Source organism: Pygocentrus nattereri, chromosome 15 (assembly GCF_015220715.1).
Source record: "Pygocentrus nattereri isolate fPygNat1 chromosome 15, fPygNat1.pri, whole genome shotgun sequence".
Taxonomy (NCBI): Eukaryota; Metazoa; Chordata; class Actinopteri; order Characiformes; family Serrasalmidae; genus Pygocentrus; species Pygocentrus nattereri.
The window spans coordinates 7,699,233-7,719,714 of NC_051225.1; the positions used below are offsets into that span (position 1 = coordinate 7,699,233).

The 20,482-nt window shown below is 37.4% G+C and overlaps 1 protein-coding gene across 2 annotated transcripts; it reads left to right on the plus strand.

Moving 5' to 3' along the window:
- Nucleotides 1-86: 86 nt before the first annotated feature.
- Nucleotides 87-20,477, plus strand: nrd1b (nardilysin b (N-arginine dibasic convertase)). Of its 2 annotated transcripts, none has more exons than XM_017701323.2 (31): nt 87-181; nt 1,802-2,017; nt 2,127-2,388; nt 3,443-3,524; nt 5,606-5,759; nt 5,864-5,937; nt 6,019-6,114; nt 6,463-6,585; nt 6,775-6,832; nt 6,930-7,003; nt 7,992-8,061; nt 8,781-8,858; nt 10,234-10,354; nt 10,478-10,536; nt 10,641-10,695; nt 10,788-10,892; nt 11,791-11,914; nt 13,550-13,636; nt 13,730-13,849; nt 14,323-14,374; nt 14,497-14,647; nt 15,307-15,434; nt 15,605-15,767; nt 15,905-15,936; nt 16,195-16,333; nt 17,102-17,149; nt 17,250-17,302; nt 17,439-17,522; nt 18,210-18,417; nt 18,595-18,684; nt 19,688-20,477. In XM_017701323.2, the coding sequence occupies exons 2-31, from the start codon at nt 1,827-1,829 to the stop codon at nt 19,916-19,918; spliced, it is 3,312 nt and encodes a 1,103-aa protein (XP_017556812.2). In that variant the 5' UTR covers nt 87-181; nt 1,802-1,826; the 3' UTR covers nt 19,919-20,477. The 2 variants fall into 2 exon arrangements, with proteins under 2 accessions (XP_017556812.2, XP_037401085.1); XM_037545188.1 differs by lacking the exon at nt 87-181 and adding an exon at nt 312-452.
- Nucleotides 20,478-20,482: the final 5 nt, after the last annotated feature.

Here is a 20,482-nt window from a genome sequence, read left to right on the forward strand (position 1 = left end):
GGTCTGAGCATCGCGATGCCTGTCAAAGCTCTTCTCAGCAAGAAAAACAAGACAAGCTGCGCCGCTTTTGACCAATCAGAGGCTTGCTTGCTCTTGCGTGCGCACCTCTCCGCGAATCGCATCGTCACATACTAGATCTCCGCAGCAGCAGCGTGTGTATAAGCCCATCAGGAGAGGAGAGGTATGTAGCTAAGCTAACTCAGATTAATACGTTTTAAATTAATATACCTTAAATTTTGACACGAGGCACTCACGGGTTGGTTAAAACTGCTCGTTTCCTCACGTTGGTCGTTGCTTATTTGTGTTGACATCCTGTGCCATAACAGCATTAAAGGTTTAGCGGGTTGGCCATATTGATTGTTCGTTATTCAGAAACAAATGTTGATTTTAACGTGGACTGAAAAATGTAGCTAGACTTTTTCCAAACCTGAAGGCTCTTCCATCTCTAACAGGTATTTCTCTGGTTATATAACGACACATACTAACTAATTAGCACAGATGAAGCTGAAGTCAGGTGCTTATTCGCCGGCTTCTTGTTCGAATTTTCCCGTTCCACCTTAAGTGATTCAGCATTGTTGCCGCATTTAAGGTGGAACGGGAAAATTTGAACAAGAAGCTGGCGAATAGGAGCCAGACTTTAACCTCGTTTAGCAAGGAGACTTGGGTTGAATAACGTTGCGTGTAAGGTTGCTGCATCGTTATATTGGCCACACTCTGTAAAGCTGGTTCTTCAAGGGTTTTTTAGTGAAGGGAATGATTCTTTTTAGGACGGTGCTTACATGGTAAAATGGCTCTTCAGCTTGATGGAGAATGTGTTGTTTATGGCTCTATATAAAACCTTTTGAAAATTGTTCTATAAAGCACGATGAGGGATTCTTCAATTGGTGCAAGCTTGACATCATTACAGTAGCAGAACCCTTTGGTGCTGTACAGAATAATTTTCCAACACCCTTTTCATTCTCCATGAATCTGAAGAACCATTTCACCATGCAACTAACCATTTAAGCATGAAATGGTTATATATAGAACACATGGTTCTGAACAGAGCTAGTGCCTTTACTGAAGAACCCTTGAAAGACCGTCTATTTAAAGAGTGTAGCTAGCTTTGACATCTTAAAATATTTAACATTTGACATTGTCTATCTGTCCGTGAAGGTTTCCAGTCATCCGGGTCACTGACCTCTTCTGTCAGGTTGATTTAGTGACTGCAAGATAATATTGCGTGACACTGGCTGAAATCTGTCAGTCTAAACCTTCAGGTGACGTCTGTGTTGAATGAGAATATGTCAAGGTGATGTTTTCGGGAAAAAATGAAATATTCTGAAGTAATAGACATTATTTCAAATGAAAAATAAGTAAATAAAAAAGTATGTACCAAAAAGTTATTTAAATGAAAAATATTTTGTTCTGCTGTGTCATATAGAGCTCTAAATGATCTGCTAAATTATGTGAATGGTTTGAGGCTGTTTTGTGAGAATAACCCTTCTGTTCCATGTGTTTGGATAGAGAATGAAATAAAAGTGAAATCACCCTTGGTGTATACAATTCTGGCTCTAGAACTGAGCTTTTCACATCAAACCACTGTAGAAATTTTGCAGATGTTTTGGCCCCACAGGAAGAAATAACAGAGCTAACATCACACAGAGCTGTTTCAGGATGAATTTGTTACCCATTCAGTATTTTCTGGTACCTGGTTTTAGGTCACTGCCTTCTGTCATTGATGCTTTAATGCTGTGACAGTGTTGGATATTTTTGTTTTGATTACCCTCTTTAATGGTGGTCTGTAATTCTGTAATTTCAGTGTTTGCGTCTGTGAGCCTCCAGACATGCCTCAGAAAAATAAGTCTAAGTCTTCCAGTGGAACCGTTCAAGCAGCTGGGCCTGACAGTGGCAAGCCACCGCCTGAAACTGAGCCACGGGCTTCGCTAGCCTCTAGAGACCAGAGGGTGGAGAGAGCAGAGACAGAACTCGAGGACTTGCAAGTAATTAAATCTCCAAGTGACCCAAAGAAATACAGGTAAGATGCTTCTCACCAGGCAGTGATTTGCTTGATAAAGGCCTTTGGGACTACTTGCCATATACCACTGTCAACTTGATTTACCCACCTTCAGTTAACATTCTTTCAGGTACATCGAGCTGAGCAATGGGCTAAGAGCACTGCTCATCTCAGACCTCAGCCAGACCTACTGTGCAGATAACTCTGAGCAACCAGAAACAGACGACGACGATAATGATGATGATACTGGAGATGAGGAAGATGAAGAGGATGCAGAAGATGACGGCCATAGTTCTGAGGAAGAAGAACTCGAAACTGAGGAAGAAAGTAAGGACTCGGATGGGAGCATTGAAGTGAGGAAGACAAAGAAGAAAGGAAGCTCAGAGAAACAGGTGATAATCCTGGAGAAGTCTTTATTTTTGTGTTGGTATTAGGAGTTCGTGGTCCCGGTCTTGGAGCTTGCTGGAGTTTAGACCTTAATTTATCAGTCCTCATCCACCTCCTCGATGGAAGTACAATACATTGGTATATATTTTTGCTATATTGAAAATATGTAAATGGAATATATTTTCAATATATTAGTATATTATATATGGACTATTTTAAGTCTTCAGTAGCATCTGAATATTGGACTAGATTTTAGAGTCAAGTATTTAAGTCCATAGGTAGAAAATGTATGGAATTTGTTGAATGAAATGTCTATTTTTTGTGCATTTTCACATTAAAATGTACAAGTGTGTGTATATATAAAGGTTTGAACATCCCTAGCTACTTGCATGTTTTGTTGATTTTCAGAATGAATATAACGCATCCTTTACAGGGAACAAACTTAATTATGGCATTTTCTGCAGCTTTTAGTGCACAATTTATTTTTTTGCCAAGTTTAATACATTTGGGGGGAGAAAATAAAGCACAAAATATACAATGCACCTCAAATTTTGCACAGGCCACATTTTGTACCAAGCATTAAAATGTACAGAAGTGTCTAATTTTAACTTGGGAAATCAATAAAAGATTATTTGACTGAGGTGCCCTGGTTGTTGCATGCGACTGTACTTAAAAGTGAACATAATGTTCTTTATTTTCTTGAAGTTAAATGAGCAGAACCATAAAAAAAATCAAAACTGCTGTTCACTAGCTACATAACATGTGCACATGTGAACAAACTTTTCAGTGAGGCAGAATCAATCTCTGGTCAGAAATGCCACAGTTGCAACCAAAATTCTGAACTCCGCTACCATGTTTAAACATGAGTTCTACTAAGCTGTAATGTCCTGACGTTCCTCCTGACTTTTACTCCTGAAACAGCATTCCGGTGTGTTCTAGTCTGTTTCCACTTCTGGTTCAAACTCTGAAGGGCAAAATCAGCCTTAATTTGTATCATTTGAGCTTGAAAATGAATAGTTAAAGCAGTATTAATTACACCGCTTGCTTTCTCTTTCTTAGTCAGCCGCTGCTCTTTGTATCTGTGTGGGAAGCTTCAGTGACCCTGAGGATCTGCCTGGTCTGGCCCACTTCCTTGAGCACAGTGAGTGTATTTCTTCTCATACATCATACATAAGCACTGTCTTACCTTCAGTTTCTTTTTTTTGCAAAGCAACATTCCGATATGTTAACTTCTCATTATGCTCACATTTCTCTTGATGTTCTGCCATATGTAGCAACAGCTTTCTGACAGATAACTAAAATAAGAAAAAAAATTGTTTAAAAGGTTGGTAGTCTGGTAGCTTTCAAAAGGGAATGCGAGGGACTGAACTGGCACTCTTCTTTCTTTCCAAATTAAATATATATAAGAAAAAATGTTTTCTTATTGACTGAACAGAAATGGAGAAGCAGACTTAGTAGTTTTCCACATTATAACGGACACTCATGTCTTCTTTCCCTGTATATGCTTCCTTATTTTTTATTAAAGGTGAATTCAGTTGTTTAAATTTTTATTTTATTAAACGGATAAGATGTAAACAGTCATTTAGAGTGGTTTGATATGAAATTCTCCAGAAATGTACTGAGTCAGAATTGTTCACAGTGGTGGTGATAGGAACCAGGCGTTGGAAGAGTTTAATGCCTCTAAAAAAATCCAGCACAGAAAGTTATTACATCAGATGGTTGTGAATACGCTGCCTGATGCCTGAGGTGTTGTTTTATGGTACTTTTGAGAAAATTGTAAAGAAATCTGTTTCCATAAAGCTTTTCTATAATGAACGTTTCATATCTAACTACACTGAATGACTTTGTTTATTTGTTTCTCATTGACTGAATAATGTACAAGCTTTGAAAAATGAGCGGAATTCCTATGAAATCATTTCACACTGGAGACTGTGGATAGTCTGTCTCTAGAGCGTCCTGTCTTCTGTTTGAGTCTTGAGTCTTCTGTCTATCTTGTTGCTGTCCATCCTCTTCTCCTTTTAATTTCCACTGTCCAAAGTGTATTTTTTTCCAAACTCTTTTCCAGTGCATTGGTTTATCTCATAATAAGTCAAAAAATAAGAGATTCAGTTTGGTTACCTGGGCATCTATCAAGAGACGAGGCTTAATTTGGTTGAGGATCCATTTGTTTTCCATTTGCCATCCAGGGTACTCTTAAAAGTCTTCACCAGCACCATAGTTCAAAGGCGCCAGTATTTTTTATTGTCCAGCTTTCATATCCGTAATCACAAAAAATAACATAGCTTAGATAAACATATTCTGATCTTTCTTTGTAGAGAGATGTCACAGGAGTTCCTTTGCTGTGTTTTCTCTTTTTCTGCCCAGAAGATGATGTTTGTGTTCAGTTGGAAGTCAGTAGCTCTTTAGTGGGTACTGCAACTTGTACTTAGATGATGATTGAATGTGAAAGCTGTGACAGCTGTGTTTTGGGAGATGCTGTATGTCTAAATCAGACCTCACCTCTCATAGACTGACTTGATTCAGGAAACCATCTACCATGCTCCAGGCTGGACAGAGATGACGAGGACACTTCTAGTTAGAGCTGCTCAGTATATCGTTTATTGATCGTATATTATGTGTCACAACTGCAGTATGCAAGTAGAATTTTTTTTTTTCACTGTCCTGTTAAAAATCAGTGTTTCTGTGTTTTTACTAGCCAAGTTATTCATGCAATCCAATAATTGTTTTGGTCAAAGTAATGCAAACCAGTCTAAGACACTTTCACATTAGTGATTCACCAGTGCATTTTCAATATGTATTGCAACATATTGCAATGAAAGGTTTCACCTGTTCAACAGTGTGGGGGTCTCCATTGTCATATATTGCATTTTGGAACATGTTGAGGTGTTAATTTCAGAACGAGTGTATATTTACAAAAAACAGTGAAGTTGATTAAGTTAAAATTTAAGATAAAAACATTACATATCTTGTCTGTTGTACTGTTTTGGTTTTTATACAGGTCAGCATAGATTTACAAATCATTGCTGTCTGTTTTTATTTGCATTTCATACAGTGTCCAAACTTTTTAAGAATTGAGGTTTGTAGATTAACTTACATTAAAGGTTTAAATTTTGGAGAAATGATTCGGCCTGACAGTGTTGCTATATTGCTGCTTATGAACTGTTTCTGTTTCTCTCTGTATTGATCTGCCTCTGCCTCTGTCTCTGTTCCTTTTTCTCTCAGTGGTGTTCATGGGCAGTGAGAAGTATCCAGCTGAGAATGGTTTTGATGCATTTCTGAAGAAACATGGGGGCAGTGACAATGCTTCCACGGACTGTGAGAGGACCATCTTCCAGTTTGATGTTCAGAGGAAGTATTTCAGAGAGGCACTGGATAGGTGAGGTGTATATTTAACAAATCTTGTTAAACCATTTGTACCACCTTTTTGGCATTTGATGAGTGGGGCTTTAATTCAGCTGAACTTTCTCAATCTGTCCACAGGTGGGCACAGTTCTTCATCTGTCCTCTGATGATAGAGGACGCCATTGAAAGGGAGGTGGAAGCAGTTGACAGTGGTCAGTAAGTTACAAACGGCTAATAATGTCATAATAAATCGTGCTATATATAATTCTATGAATGTTTTCCCTGCCATGCAGAATATCAGTTGGCCAGGCCATCAGACTCTCATCGCAAAGAAATGCTGTTTGGAAGCCTAGCAAAGCCCAACCATCCGATGAGTAAATTCTGCTGGGGTGAGTCAGTAAATGTTTTTCAGAAAATACCGAAACTGTTCAGTCAGTATATTTATGTACATGTCTGTAGCACAAACATCACTTTGCAGGTGTGAAGCCGTTCATGGTTAATGTGTTGACTCATACATGGTCCCTAAATAAAATGTTGGCAGTGAAAGAAACACACACTGTTGATGTAAATTAAAAAGAAAATACATCGTAGTCCTCATTTGGTGAGAAAACTAGTTCATTTGCCACTATTATCTCATTGATTTTCATTGCATTGCATTACACTTATCAATTAGCTTAATAACACATAAATGTTGTTTATTTAACCAAGTAAATAAGTCATTATTTAATTCATGTTAGGGAATGCCCAAACTCTGAAGCATGAACCGAAGTTGAAGAAGATAAACACTTATGTGCGTCTCCGGGAATTCTGGAGGAGATACTACGCTGCCCATTACATGACCCTCACCATACAGTCCAGAGGTATCACAGCATCAGTCTTTCCTTTCTGTGCATAATTGTACTGTGAAATTAAACGTGTTGTTTTTGTGTAATGTGTTCATGTCTTGTTTTACAGCAGAGATAAATGAAACTGCTGTCATGAGCTAGAGTTTTAGTTGAATTGTAAATGTCCTAGAATAACACTGTGGTCCATGTCCGTTCTGTGTGCAGAAACGCTGGACACTTTAGAGGAATGGGTGAGGGAGATATTCATCAAAGTCCCCAACAAGTGAGTTTCCTCTGGTTCTCTGTCAACCTTTATGAGCTAAATTGGTCAGCTGGAGCTAAGTTTGTGTGCTGTTGTCCCACTTTTTTCCCATCCTCAGTGGTCAACCTCGTCCTGATTTTTCCAACCTTCAGGACCCGTTTGATACACCAGATTTCAACAAGCTTTACAGAGGTACGCCCAGTGCTCTTGCACACAGTAGTGTGTTCCAGTGCATTTCATGCAAGCCCGGCACATTCACAAACAGTCTGTCTTTTGAAGGGGAATTTCACCAATTTCACAAAATTTCTGCATAATTAAAATCCACTCATTTTTAATTTGTTGAGAACAGAGGTTGCAATGTTTACAAACACAAAGGCTGTGTAAACACAAATATAGCCATTTTATTTACTATTCAAGGCGTCCATTGAACCTATGTGGTTCATCTGAGTTGTTGATAGTGACGGTGACAGTAAAATAGTGTCAGAAAACACATGAACAGATTTAAAAAAAAAAATACATTTTAGGTCAAAATCTTGTTTATCATAAAACAGCATCTCAGGCATCAGACAGTGTATTTTTTGTGTAATAACTTGTGCAGAAACATTTAGAGGCATGAATTGAGTTTTTAGAGGCACTGTGACGTCTCTAGAATGTAGAATTTCATATTAAAACACTGAATAACATGGTTCAGTGGTTTAATTATGCAGAAATGTTGAAAAATCAGTGGATGTTCTCGTTAAACATGCTGTGTCTTTCTGTTATATTATTTCACTGTATAACAGTAAAGCTTTTCCATTCATACCAATGAGACCTTTTAAATGTGTCGTTGACGGTTTATGAAGTTTAAGATAGACATTCCTTCCGTTTTCAGAAAACTCATGGCCAGTGCTGCCTCTTTGTTCTTCCAAAGTCCTTAATTGTGTGTTGAATGTCTTGAGTCTTGAATGCCTTCAGTCTTCAGTCAATTCACTGCCAGAGCTGCTGCTTTGTTCTTCCAAAGTCCCAGACTCTGCCTTTAATGCCTTCACTTCCCAATCAATTCACTGCCAAGGCTGCCTCTCTGTTCTTCCAAAGACCTTGATTGTTTCTTTAAAGTCTTCAATGCATGCAGCCCCATCTGAGCACAGTGCTTGTGTGCTGATTTGGGACCAGAGCTTTGACATAGTGATTCTTTTTCCAGTGGTTCCTGTGAGAAAAATCCACGCTCTGACTATCAGCTGGGCTTTACCTCCTCAGGGCAAGCATTACAGGTTGGTGGCTGTCAGGATGTATTGTGATGTTCTGTAGGTTGTCCAAGAAGATTACAGCATTGTTTAGACACAAGGTTAGAAAGAATTCTTATATACACTACACTCCTAAAAATTATGGTTCTTGAAGGGTTCTTTAGTAAGGAAAATGGTTCTACATAGAGCCATGAACACTCAAAGAAACTTTTGCATAGTTAAAAGTTGTAAAAGTGTCCAGAATGATGCGCAGAGCTGTAGATGATTCCATAATGATTGAGACAGCTATAAAACAGAGAATGAAGAAAGTTCTAATAAAATAAACGTTCTGACTGCCTTATATTTAAAAAGTAGAGATCCAGTCTCAGGGCACACAGCATATCATGAAATTGCTATAAATAGATAATTACAGTATATTGTTTATTATTGTATTATATTGTGTATATACTGGATGTTCCCAAAAACGTATGTACCTAATTTTTTAAGGAGGTGATAAATATTAATGCATATAACAAAACAAAAATGATTATAAATATATAATTACAGTACACTTACAGTATATTTTTTATATTTATATTGTTTATTAAGCAGTAGTCTGTCTTACTCTTTGTTTTTTCCTCATGCTTGGCCTACTCTACTTGTTTCATAATCCTTAATCCATTTGAGATTCTTCCACAGGACAGACACCTGTAATACAAACTCAACATCTGTTAAAATAAAGTCTGTGTTTGTCTGTGCTTATAAAGAGTGAAGCCTTTGCACTACATATCCTGGCTGATTGGTCATGAGGGTGCTGGTAGTATACTCTCCATGCTCAGGAAGAGGTGAGTTTAGATACGCTGTTGGCTTTTATGTCAAGTGCAGTACTGTGCAAAAGTCAGAGACCACCCTTCATTTATTTAATTTTCAGTCAAAATGATCATTAAAGACATTATGTAATGATTTTATCTTAAAATAACAGCTTCAAATAATTTTGATGGTACTCTGACTTATAATAGGGAGAATGGTGTCTCTGTCATTGCCACTCTTGGCCTGGAACGCTTGCTAGTGCGCTATATAACTTTGGAGGAGCGGGCACGAAACCTCTCACAAGAATTGAGCAACGCTTTACTGCACCATGTCACACACCTCAACTATGAGTCACATTAACTGTAGTTGTCTGTCTCAGGGCTAACAAGAAATTATTTTGAAAATTAATGAAAATTAATAGTTTGCAATCATCTGTAATAAAATGTAATAAAAAATAAAATTACTGTACCTTATATTTTGACATGGTTCTTTCTCTTCTGTTGTTGTGCCAAATTCCTCCCTGGTAGAATCTGACTACCCTCCATGTGCTTGTGCATCAGGCAAGCAGATGGACACTGCAGATTACACTTGTGATTTCAGTTGTTTACACATAGAAACATAGAAATTGTGAGTGTAATCTGCAGCTTCCATATGCTTGCATGATGTGCAAGCAGACAAAGTGGAGTCGAATCCTGTATCATTTAGTTCATCAACAAATGGACCAATTCTGGTGTACTGCTGCTTTAAATACAAGTTATTCATTTTTCAGCATGATGGAAAAAAGCAGAAAACATATATTTTACAGAAAATTACACTGAAACCTCTAAATAGCAACTAAATATAATATCCTTTTTGCTGTGTCCACACTTTGTTTTTATTACAGCTTCTATTCTTTTTGGGAGACTTGCTTTCAGGTTTTCAAAAAATCTGCAGAGATATTTTTCCACAACAAAGTTTAGTCTTAGCAGTTGGTTGCACTTTCTGCTTCTCATGATCCAATTAATCTAAAACACATTCAATGATGTTGAGGTCTGGACTCTCTGGGGTGGTCAGTGTGTTGTTCTGAGAACATCATAAGCTTCTTTCATTGATTTGCAAGCGTTCTCCCTTCGTGTCTCCCTTCGAGCTACAGGACAGCTACACATCCTTGTAGACCCATAGTGTTGTCTTCTCACATTGAAAGAATGGACAGAAACACCTGTGGATTTTCTCAAAGATAAAAGCTTTAAGTGCTGTTTATATGATTGGAACAGTTTTGATGGTCTACCAGGTCTTGCAGGTAGACTCCTTGTTGGGAGCAAATGAAGGATGTTCTCTGACTACTGCATAGCACTGTATGTCTCCTAAATGTATTAGTTGTAGATGCAGTTTGCCTTGCGGGTGAATCTAATGCTTCTTCTGTGTGTGCAGGTGTTGGGCGCTGGCTCTGTTTGGAGGGAATAATGAGACAGGTTTTGACCAGAACACCACTTACTCAATCTTCAGCGTCTCCATTACCCTGACAGATGAAGGTTACCAGAACTTCTTCCAGGTAAGAGCTGCTTTTCATGGAGAAATAAGCAGTTGTCTGAGAACCTCTCACTATCCTTGTACGTCTTTAGTTTTATGCTTTGTTGTGATGACATGAATGAGTTTGGGCATTTTCCTTGTGTAGGTAGTCCACTTGGTGTTCCAGTACCTGAAGATGCTACAGAAGCTCGGACCCCAGCAGAGGTGGGCCTCATTGTTCTTGGTTTCATGGTTTATCAAGTCAGTCAACGAATTTATTTTTTTCATTAAAATGCGCTGCATGACCCCGGTGTTCTACTGTGTCTTAGGATTTATCAAGAAATCCAAAAGATCGAAGCAAATGAGTTTCACTATCAAGAACAGGTAATTTTGCTTCTTTCACTTTGAACACAGACCAAAGATGACAAATGTGAGATGTTTTTGCAAATTTTCTGCCATAATGTGTTATCTGACAGACAGATCCAATTGAGTTTGTGGAGAATATTTGTGAGAACATGCAGCTTTTTCCCAAAGAGGACTTCTTGTGTGGAGACCAGCTCATGTTTGAATACAACCCAGAGGTATACTTTAAGTTTCTGTATTAGTTCTTGGGTGCACTTTAATTTACTTCTGTTTTAATTTCATTTAAAAGCATAAATGGAAGCTAAACTTTGCAATTCAATCTTTTTTATACTGATTAGTATAATAAGTGGATAAATATAATTGCTCAGACATTGCAGGCCTGTGCAAATTAGCCGTTTTAAATTACTCCTATCGAAAGTGGGAAAAACCTTTTTCCTTTATTTTTACATTAAAAAGAATGCAATATATGTACATATGTAAACATAATTACAATTCAAATCATTCACTTGTGATTCAGTATAATCCATAAATAGAAACTACATTGCAAAAACAGGCTGTTTTGAATAATTGTTTTTGTGCTGTCATGAAAATAGACACTATATACAGGTGTATGCTAAGATTTTAACACAGCTGGTGAAATTGTTTTGTTGATTTTCCAAATGATATCTAGACACATCCTCTACAGGAAACAAACCTAAACATGTCATTTTTCTGCAAAGTGTAGTGCACAATTTCTATTTATTTGCTAGTTTTTTCTTGGAAAACTTATTTGAAAAAATAAAACATAAAATAGTAAATGTGCTGCAAAGGTTACACAAGCACAAGCCACATTTTAAGTTTTATTTCTTTCCCCACTATGTTTAAATATATATAAACTATATTCAGCAAGTAAACAGTAATTCTGCATTAACATGTACGGAAGTGTGTTGTTTATAGAGTATGCTTTAACTTCTCACTTAGAAAATGAACAAAATGTATATTCTTCTATTCAACCTGCAGCAGTTTGGGGGGTGGGGGGGGGACTGACAGAATAACTGTCAGTTTGAGATTGTTGTACAACCTGGTATTTATGGCGCATTCCTGCCCTGGTCTTTAAGTTATTGCCTCTGTCTGCAGGTGATTTCCCGTGCATTAGCACTGCTGACTCCTGAGAGGGCGAACCTACTGCTGCTTTCTCCAGAGCACGAGGGCCACTGCATGCTCAAGGAGAAATGGTTTGGCACTCAGTACAATGTGGAAGGTAGGAGCCATTATGCTGCTGTGCAAAACATTCATTAACATTGTCATTTGGTTAGTGGTTTAAAATTTGCCTGAAATTGGCAATTGAAATTGAAATTGAAATTGGCAAAATGAACTTATTTACATTTTTTTCTGCTAAAGCAATGACATCTTATGTATCTTACCATGTAAATAATTGCTGTCATTTTATTCAATAAAAATTTACATTTAAATATTTAATTGAAATACTACAAGCTGGACACATGTATTTTATTTAAATTTACACTTTTTTGGAGGGGTGGGGTAAAGAAATAATGATTTAATATACTCAAATTATCTGCCTCAAGATTTGTTCACCTTTTCAAAAACAAGACATACTGGTTAGTAGTTTTATTGTAGAAAGAAGAAATATTTATTCACTAAATATTCTTTTTTTTTTTCTCTTCTTTTACAAATTCCTTATACTTAAAATCTGTGAAGTTGCATCTTTTTATAGTAATTTTATAAGTGTATCTTCAACAGATTTTTGGTTTTATTGAAGTGACTATAAACATTTGAACGGTGCTGTATTGACAACATAATGTTATTTTCACATTTATACTACAGAAATTGATTAAACTTAGATATAGTTATAAAGTTAATTAGATATAAACTTGCATAAAATGCATTCAAAAATTATCACATCAGAAACATTTTCTTCTCAAAAAATCCAGCAGGTTGTTTTTGTAAACTGTTGATCTTAAAATGTCCTATCAGTTTAATTTCTCAAGTATAAAAATAAAGCAACATAGAATAGAATAGAAAATAAATAGAAGGCCATTGAATTGCTAATATTGATTCAAGCTGTAAATGTGTTCAAATTTGGTGGTGTCATTTGATCTTGATCTGGTTAAAACATTGATAATGTACAGTTTATGAGCTTTACAATCAGACCTTTACAGTTCAGCCAGCGTGTCTTCCCATCTGTACCACTATAGAGTGGAAAGAAAAGTGTTTATCTGCTTTTAATTTTCCACCAGATGTATGATGGGGAATAATCTCAAAAGTCTGGTTGTAAATGGTGGCACTGCAAGATTCCTTGTCTTTGCGAAATCATAGTCTGTGACTAAAAACTATGATATTGTCTTTATGTGAGAGGGTGTCAGACTTTAGCCTTTTAAAAGTCTTTTCAAAGTCCTTTTAAAGTCTTCTAATGTATGGTTAGCATTAGTTTTGAATTTTTCTTTCAGTGGTTGAAGTCAGACTTTAGATGAGAAAATCTGCATCAAGGGGGTTTTTAGCCCTGTTCACACCACGCAAGCTACAAATCCATGCTAATTATCAGACCATCTATACCATAAGTCAAGCTCCAGTCCTCACAAGCCAAAACACTGCAGACTTCAGCACACTGCCTCATTAATCATGCCTGATTTAGCTCACCAGCTAATCAGCAAGGTCTATCTGAACTGAGTTCAGAGCGTTAGATCAGGGTACACAGTGATCTCCATAGAACTTTGGCCCAGAAGTTTCCCAGTTTGACATGCCTGATCTACTCTGACATCCAACTCCATCTCCTGAGCCACTCCTAAAGATTTTTGAATATTAGGAGTTCATAGTAATGCAATAATAAAAGTAGTTTACTGTGAAATAGTTCTTACACTGATCTGTGCCATTACAGATATTCCTCAGGAATGGAGTGATCTGTGGGCTGGAGATTTCCCTCTGAACCCTGACCTTCTTCTCCCAGCAGAGAACAAGTTCATAGGTTTGCTTTGTTGCCTACTTCATGTTTTGTCTGTTATTGATATTCGCATTCCTGGTGTTCAAATTCTGTCTTTCTGTCCATGTCTCCCTATAGCTACAGATTTCACCTTGAAAACATCAGACTGCCCCGACACAGAGTTCCCTGTGAAAATTATGGATGACAGCAGAGGGCGACTGTGGTTCAAAAAGGACAAGAAGTTCAAAATACCAAAAGGTGTGTTCGTGTATGTGTGTGTGAGAAAAAGAAGGTGAAATTGGGGGCATAAATGATTTTTATTTTATATATATATATATATATATATATATATATATATATATATATATATCCAAAATCACCTGGAATTTTTTTTTTTTTTCATTGAATATTGCTTATATATATATATATATATATATATATATATATATATATATATATATATATATATATATATATATATAAATATATATATATATATATATATATATTATATATATATATATATATAAGCAATATTCAATGAAAAAAAAAAAAAATTCCAGGTGATTTTGGATAATTTCTTTTAGCTGGTTCATCTAAAAATTCCAAACAATATAAAGGACAGCTGGTATTTTCAAATTCTATATAAAAAAAATAAATAAATAAAAAGATGAAATGGAGGTTTTGTCCTGACAGCAGTGCTACATATTTTTTTTTCTTTACCCCTCCAGCATACATCCGCTTCAACATGCTGACACCCCTTATACAGGAATCTCCTGAGAAGTGAGTGATGTTTGACTGTCTTTTTAGTTATAGCACTCCCTACTTACTGCACTGTGGAATCTGGTTGTTCTACACAATTAACCACTCATTGTTTTGCTCTGGTACTGTGTTGCCTCATAAAGCCTGGTACTTTTTGACATCTTTGTGAACATCCTGGCCCACAACCTGGCTGAGCCAGCTTACGACGCAGATGTGGCCCAGTTAGAGTACAAGTTGGTCCCCGGTGATCACGGTCTGGTCATACGGCTCAAGGGCTTCAACCATAAACTGCCTGTGAGTATGAAAACACAGCAGGACCTATATTCATGACTCAGTAGAAGAGCTGATCTGGGATCAGATTGCCTCCTTTTTTTACAATGCCTGCAGTGTTCACTGCCATGCTGAGAATTGTCTAATACCTGTTCTGTGGTGGTCCTGACCATTGAATAACAAGGTGAAAGGGGCCTAAGAAAGTATGCTGAGAAACAGATGGACTACAGTCTATAATTGCAGAGCTTCAAAGTGCACCTATATAGTGAATAGACCTGATACTCTGTCAGTTGGTTAGTGGCTTAAAATTTGGCTGAAACTGGCAGTTTGGGCAAAAATGAACTTATTTTTAAAAATTTCTGCTAAAGCAGTAACATCTTGTTATGTATCTTGACATGTAAATAATTGCTGTCATTTTATTCAATAATAATTTACATTGAAATATTTAATTGAAATAACAAGCTGAGCACAAAGGTTTTATTCAAAATGATAAAACCAAAATCTTACTTCTTGCTGTATTCATAATAATTGGACAAACAAAAGTCAACAAAAAAAAAGATTTCTTTTTTAGTAGTGTAATAGCTTTATTTGATTTGTTGGAGAAAATATAAGTCATTTCCACCATTTTCAGCTCTGTCCTCTGTTATTCCAGTGTCTTTGTTTCTTTACCTTGTTCTTCTCAGTTGCTACTGAACCTGATTGTGGACCACTTGGCAGATTTCACTGCAGCTCCTGACGTATTCAGCATGTTTACTGAGCAGCTAAAGAAGACATACTTCAACATCCTTATCAAGCCAGAGAGACTTGGAAAGTATGTGTACTTTAGTGAACAATATGAACACTGATATTCGGCTATGCTTCTGCAGTTTAGCTCAGACCTCTTGAATAGCTTGAGCAGGTGTATATGATCTTTGGGAGAAGGGCTAGATACCCTGATTGATGTTCCAGATCACTGACTGTCTGTTTTCTCTTCTGTCACAGAGATGTGCGTCTGCAGATCCTGGAGCATTGTCGCTGGTCAGTCATTCAGAAGTACCAGGCCATCATGAAGAACCTCACCATGGATGATCTAATGCAGTTTGTCACCAAATTCAAGGCTGAGATGTATGTGGAAGGGCTTGTGCAGGGGAACTTCACGAGTGCTGTGAGTCTCTTTTGACTTTAGCATTTTTAAGATGAGTTTCCTCCCCAGCTCTTATTCACAAACATATGAGTGTCTGTATAATATCCGTATTAATTGTAAGAACAATGCTAATTTCTATGGTACTTCTATTTCTGTAGGAATCCAAAGAGTTCCTGCAGTACTTTGTTGAGTAAGTCCTATAACTTTCCTTCCATTTTTGTCATTATCAATTACTTGTCAATTCTAATTTTGCATGCCCTGCATGTTTTGGGGTTTGACTATGATGCTAAATCACTACCACATAGATGTAAACTTTACATCACAAGTACTGTAATTTGGGATTGTCCTACATGTCCTGTGCTTTTTTTGTAATGTTTTATGGCTGGCTGTGTTTCTGTGTGTTGGTCTCGTCTGAACTTGCTTGGTGACTTGTTTCATTAATCTGTAGGAGGCTCCAGTTCCAGCCTCTCAAAGCTGAGCCTCCAGTTCTCTTCCGAGTTGTGGAACTCCCACAGAAGCATCACCTGTGTAAGGTCCAGTCCCTCAACAAAAGTGACGCCAACTCTGAGGTCACTGTGTATTATCAGGTATTACTCAGTTATGATGCATGTCAAAAATGACTACAACTTCTGAGGGCTCTCTTCAGAGCAATTAGGAAAAATTTGCCTTATGGCTATGTCCCTGGCTTATTTTTGTATGTGTTTAACCCTGTTCGTATGTATAACCCTGCTGTAGTTAAGCGTTTGATGTTAAGGCAAGTGAAATAACAATAATTTCAATGGAATTAGCCACAATAAGCAGTTTTGCTTCACAAACTTCCATGATGAACAAATTTTGCACATAATACTTTGCATCAGGTTCAACTTGGATGAGCTTTGACACACAACTTCATGTCTTTTACCAGTAGAGCTACTGCTTTAGCTAACCTCCTAATTGGAAGAAACTCCAAACTAAGTGTAGTAGTGTATAAGCTTGACCCTTTTAACATTTCTTGTCTTCTGTCTAAAGAAACGTATAAAAGAGATGCTATATGATAAACAGTCAAGTTGGGAGAACGTATAATTTTCTTTACTTGTGATTTTACTTTTTCTTGATAGACAAGTTAGCTAGCTCGCCTACTGTGGATCTTTTGAGTCCTCGTGACTTTTTTTGAGGACCAGTGGACTACAGGAGCATTTTCTGATGCCAGTAAAATATTCTCAGTTCAAGTGGACAGTGATTAATTACAGACTTTGTACTTTCACTTTCTGACCAAAAATAGTGTGTCATGGGCAGGATGGAAGTAGTTCTAGTGGCCATTTTATTTTTAATATCATATATTCTACCCAAGTTGATGTTTTTCTCTGTTTCTTCAGGCTGGGCTCAAGAACCTCAGAGAGCATACGATGATGGAGCTGCTAGTGGTGAGAGCTTATGAACCACAATTCATTTATATGACTGCATGAGCACTGGAGATGTTCATATTATTAATGTGTGCATGCTGTTCTTGTTTTTGTCAACCAGATGCACATGGAGGAACCCTGCTTTGATTTCCTACGGACCAAAGAAACTCTAGGGTCAGCTGAGATTTGTTTGTTTATTTATTTATTTATTTATTTATTACAATGACTTCTCTAACAGTCTGAATGTCCTTGAGTAGTAATGGCTGAAGAAAGTGATTGGATGTTCTTTCCATCCCATCAAATCCTACAGATATCAGGTGTACCCCACCTGCAGAAACACCTCCGGTGTCCTTGGCTTCTCAGTTACTGTAGAGACTCAGGCAACCAAGTTCAGGTAAGTTCTTGGCTACCATTTATAGAACAGGTTTTGGTGTCAGTCTCAACTCTGCTACTTTAAATACCATGCACTGTTACCAATCCAAGTCGGTGATTCTGCACTATTCTAATGGAGGCAGAAACAGAACATTATTAGTAATAAATTGCAGATGTCGTATCAAAACCTCAGTGAATATGAATTTGATGCACTTGAATTTGTTGGTTTGAGGCAAATGCACATTTCACATGTGCATTTACATGCACTTGAATAATCAGATAATGGGGAAACTCCAGGTCTACATGAGTTTGGCAGTAATCAGATGTATGCTTTGTAACCAGCCAATAAAGTCACAGAAGATGTAATGTAAATGTAATGTCTTCATGTCGTGGCTTTAAAAAAAAAACAAAAAAAAAACATTGTGTCACTTCATCTGAAAATATGAACATACATGAACATGCAGACTGAGAAATCTGAAAGAAATCAGAGTAAGAGTTACATGCACTGAGAAATCTGATTACGGAGTTAAAATCCAGTTCTCTTTATCACATTTCTCAGTTGGATTTCTAGACCTTACTCCAATCTACGATTATGCTGTTTACATGACCGTTTTATATCTATGGCTATATATATTTTTTTTTTGTTGTTTTTTTGTTTTGCCCTGCATTACTACCACTTAGCATCATTTCATCCTCTTGGTTTTCACAGCACTGATTTTGTGGAGAATAAAATTGAAGAGTTCTTGGTCAACTTTGGAGAAAAGCTGACCAATCTGACGGACGAAGCGTTTCAGACACAGGTCACTGCTCTGATCAAGTTGAAAGAGTGTGAGGACACACACCTCGGCGAGGAGGTGGACAGGAACTGGTTTGAGGTCGTCACCCAGCAGTATGTGTTTGACCGACTTGGTAAAGAGGTGAGAGAGGACATTACGTGGCCAGCTCCCTGGTGCTTTAGCTTATGTTCACTTTTGAATTTTCACAAAAGAATGTTTGTGCATCCTGCACAACTAAATTCTGGGTTCCTAAAGGCAAAATCAAGGAAATAATTCTCCATGTGAGTGAAGTTTATGCTGTGTTCTTCTGGTTGGCAGATAGAAGCTCTGAAGCAGATGACCAAAGCACAGCTGGTGTCTTGGTTCATGCAACACAGAGGTGCAGAGAGCAGGAAGCTCAGCGTACATGTATGTACAGTAGGAGCGCACATCTACACATATGCACCATACTTCAGCATACACCACTGCTTATTTTGTTTAGGACATCTTGTTTTATTCATTTTTTTTTGTGGATTGGTTCTACCCAAAATCAAATTTGCACAACATTCCCCTGACCTCAAAAAGCAGTCGATCAGCCATAATTGTTGACCGTCTGAGGTCTTTATAAAATTTTAGTAAAGTACGACAAACCAATGTGAAGTTGTCTTCAAGACAAGAGGACCTACAAAATACCACAATGTCAAAAACATTTGCTTTTTTTAAGTAATGATCACTTGCACACCAAAAATGAAAACAAAATACTAAACACACAATACAGTGTTTTTCAGCATTGTGTAGCTCCTCCAGTCTTGAAGACAACCTTATATTCTTTGTTACTTTTTAAAATTATTTAAAGGAGCTCTCCAGGAGCCATCTATAGCCATTAGGTTCTTCTCCACACTTTGCCAACATAGATCTCAGTGGGTTTTAAATTGTGCCTGAATTAGTGAATCATGTGACATTTTGCATTGTCTTACTAGAATATTCAGCATCGGTTGTTTTAGATAAACACATCACAAACACTAAACACATGCTAAATATCAGTGTGCGACATACGTGCATATGAGCAGATCTTTTCAACTGTATTTTCTATAAAAATGTACTAAATTGCAGACAAAATTTAGACGGTTAGTGTTTGAAGCTAGGTAAGGCACTTGTCCATGTCTTTTTTGCCTAAGCATGTGATGATTTAGACATGCAGTTTGCACAAGGCTAAGCTTTCACTGCTTGTTAGCAACATTAACCACCAGCGTAAAACTAAATAAGGAAACTTCAGACACCAGTCACCTCTTGGTTGATGGCCTACAAAAAACCTGTAAATTAGATTTTTGGTTAAACGGTCACTTTAATCGTATTTTCTTCGGATAGTTTCTACTAACACCAGTGCTAATGCTGCCGCCTCCGATTTGATCGTGCCTCTGACTCCTCCCAGGTTGTTGGCTTTGGGAAAGAGGAGAAAGAGCAGCATGGAGATGACCAGACCTGTCTTGATCCAGCAGAGAAAACCGAGGACAGCACAGCCAAGTCTTCCTCATATGGAGAGGTGTCCAAGCTCACCTTCCTGCCACACTCAGTATCACTCACCAGAGCCAACGTGATCACCAACATCCGTGCTTTCACCTCCTCTTTGACACTTCACCCTTACCACAAGATCCTCAGCTAGAGCAGGACTTCACTTAACGTTGCAGAAACGCACAGTTGGAAAAGAACTCAGGAACACCTGCTCTGACATACTTGCTTGAAGGGCTACCTCACGTTTGAAGAACTGTGCAAGAACTCTCTTTTGTCTTTAGGCCTGTAAAGGATAAAGATAATAACAATTATGATATACTGTGATGGTTACAATATCTACATATCATTAAAGAAAGGTGGTTAAATAACTGGAGAAAATGTATCACTTCAGAAATGAATTGGGTTACAAACTCTAAAATTACGTCAGTACTAACTGAATGTAAGGCTGCTCATATGAATGATGGGTTGTTGCTTGTGCTGTATATTTTAACTTGTGTGTTTTTGGAGCGGAATGAGGAGACGATGTTCAGATCATCACTGTAGGTCACCTGTGATCTAGTACACTGCTCATACAGCTCAGCAGTTCAAGCCTTCCCTCCACTTTAACTGCTGTGATGGCACTTAGCATGTTTTAATCATCTGTTTATTAATCAAATGTGCATATTTAATAAATGTGTGACTGGGACTAGGCTTATTTTTATTCAAATAAACCATG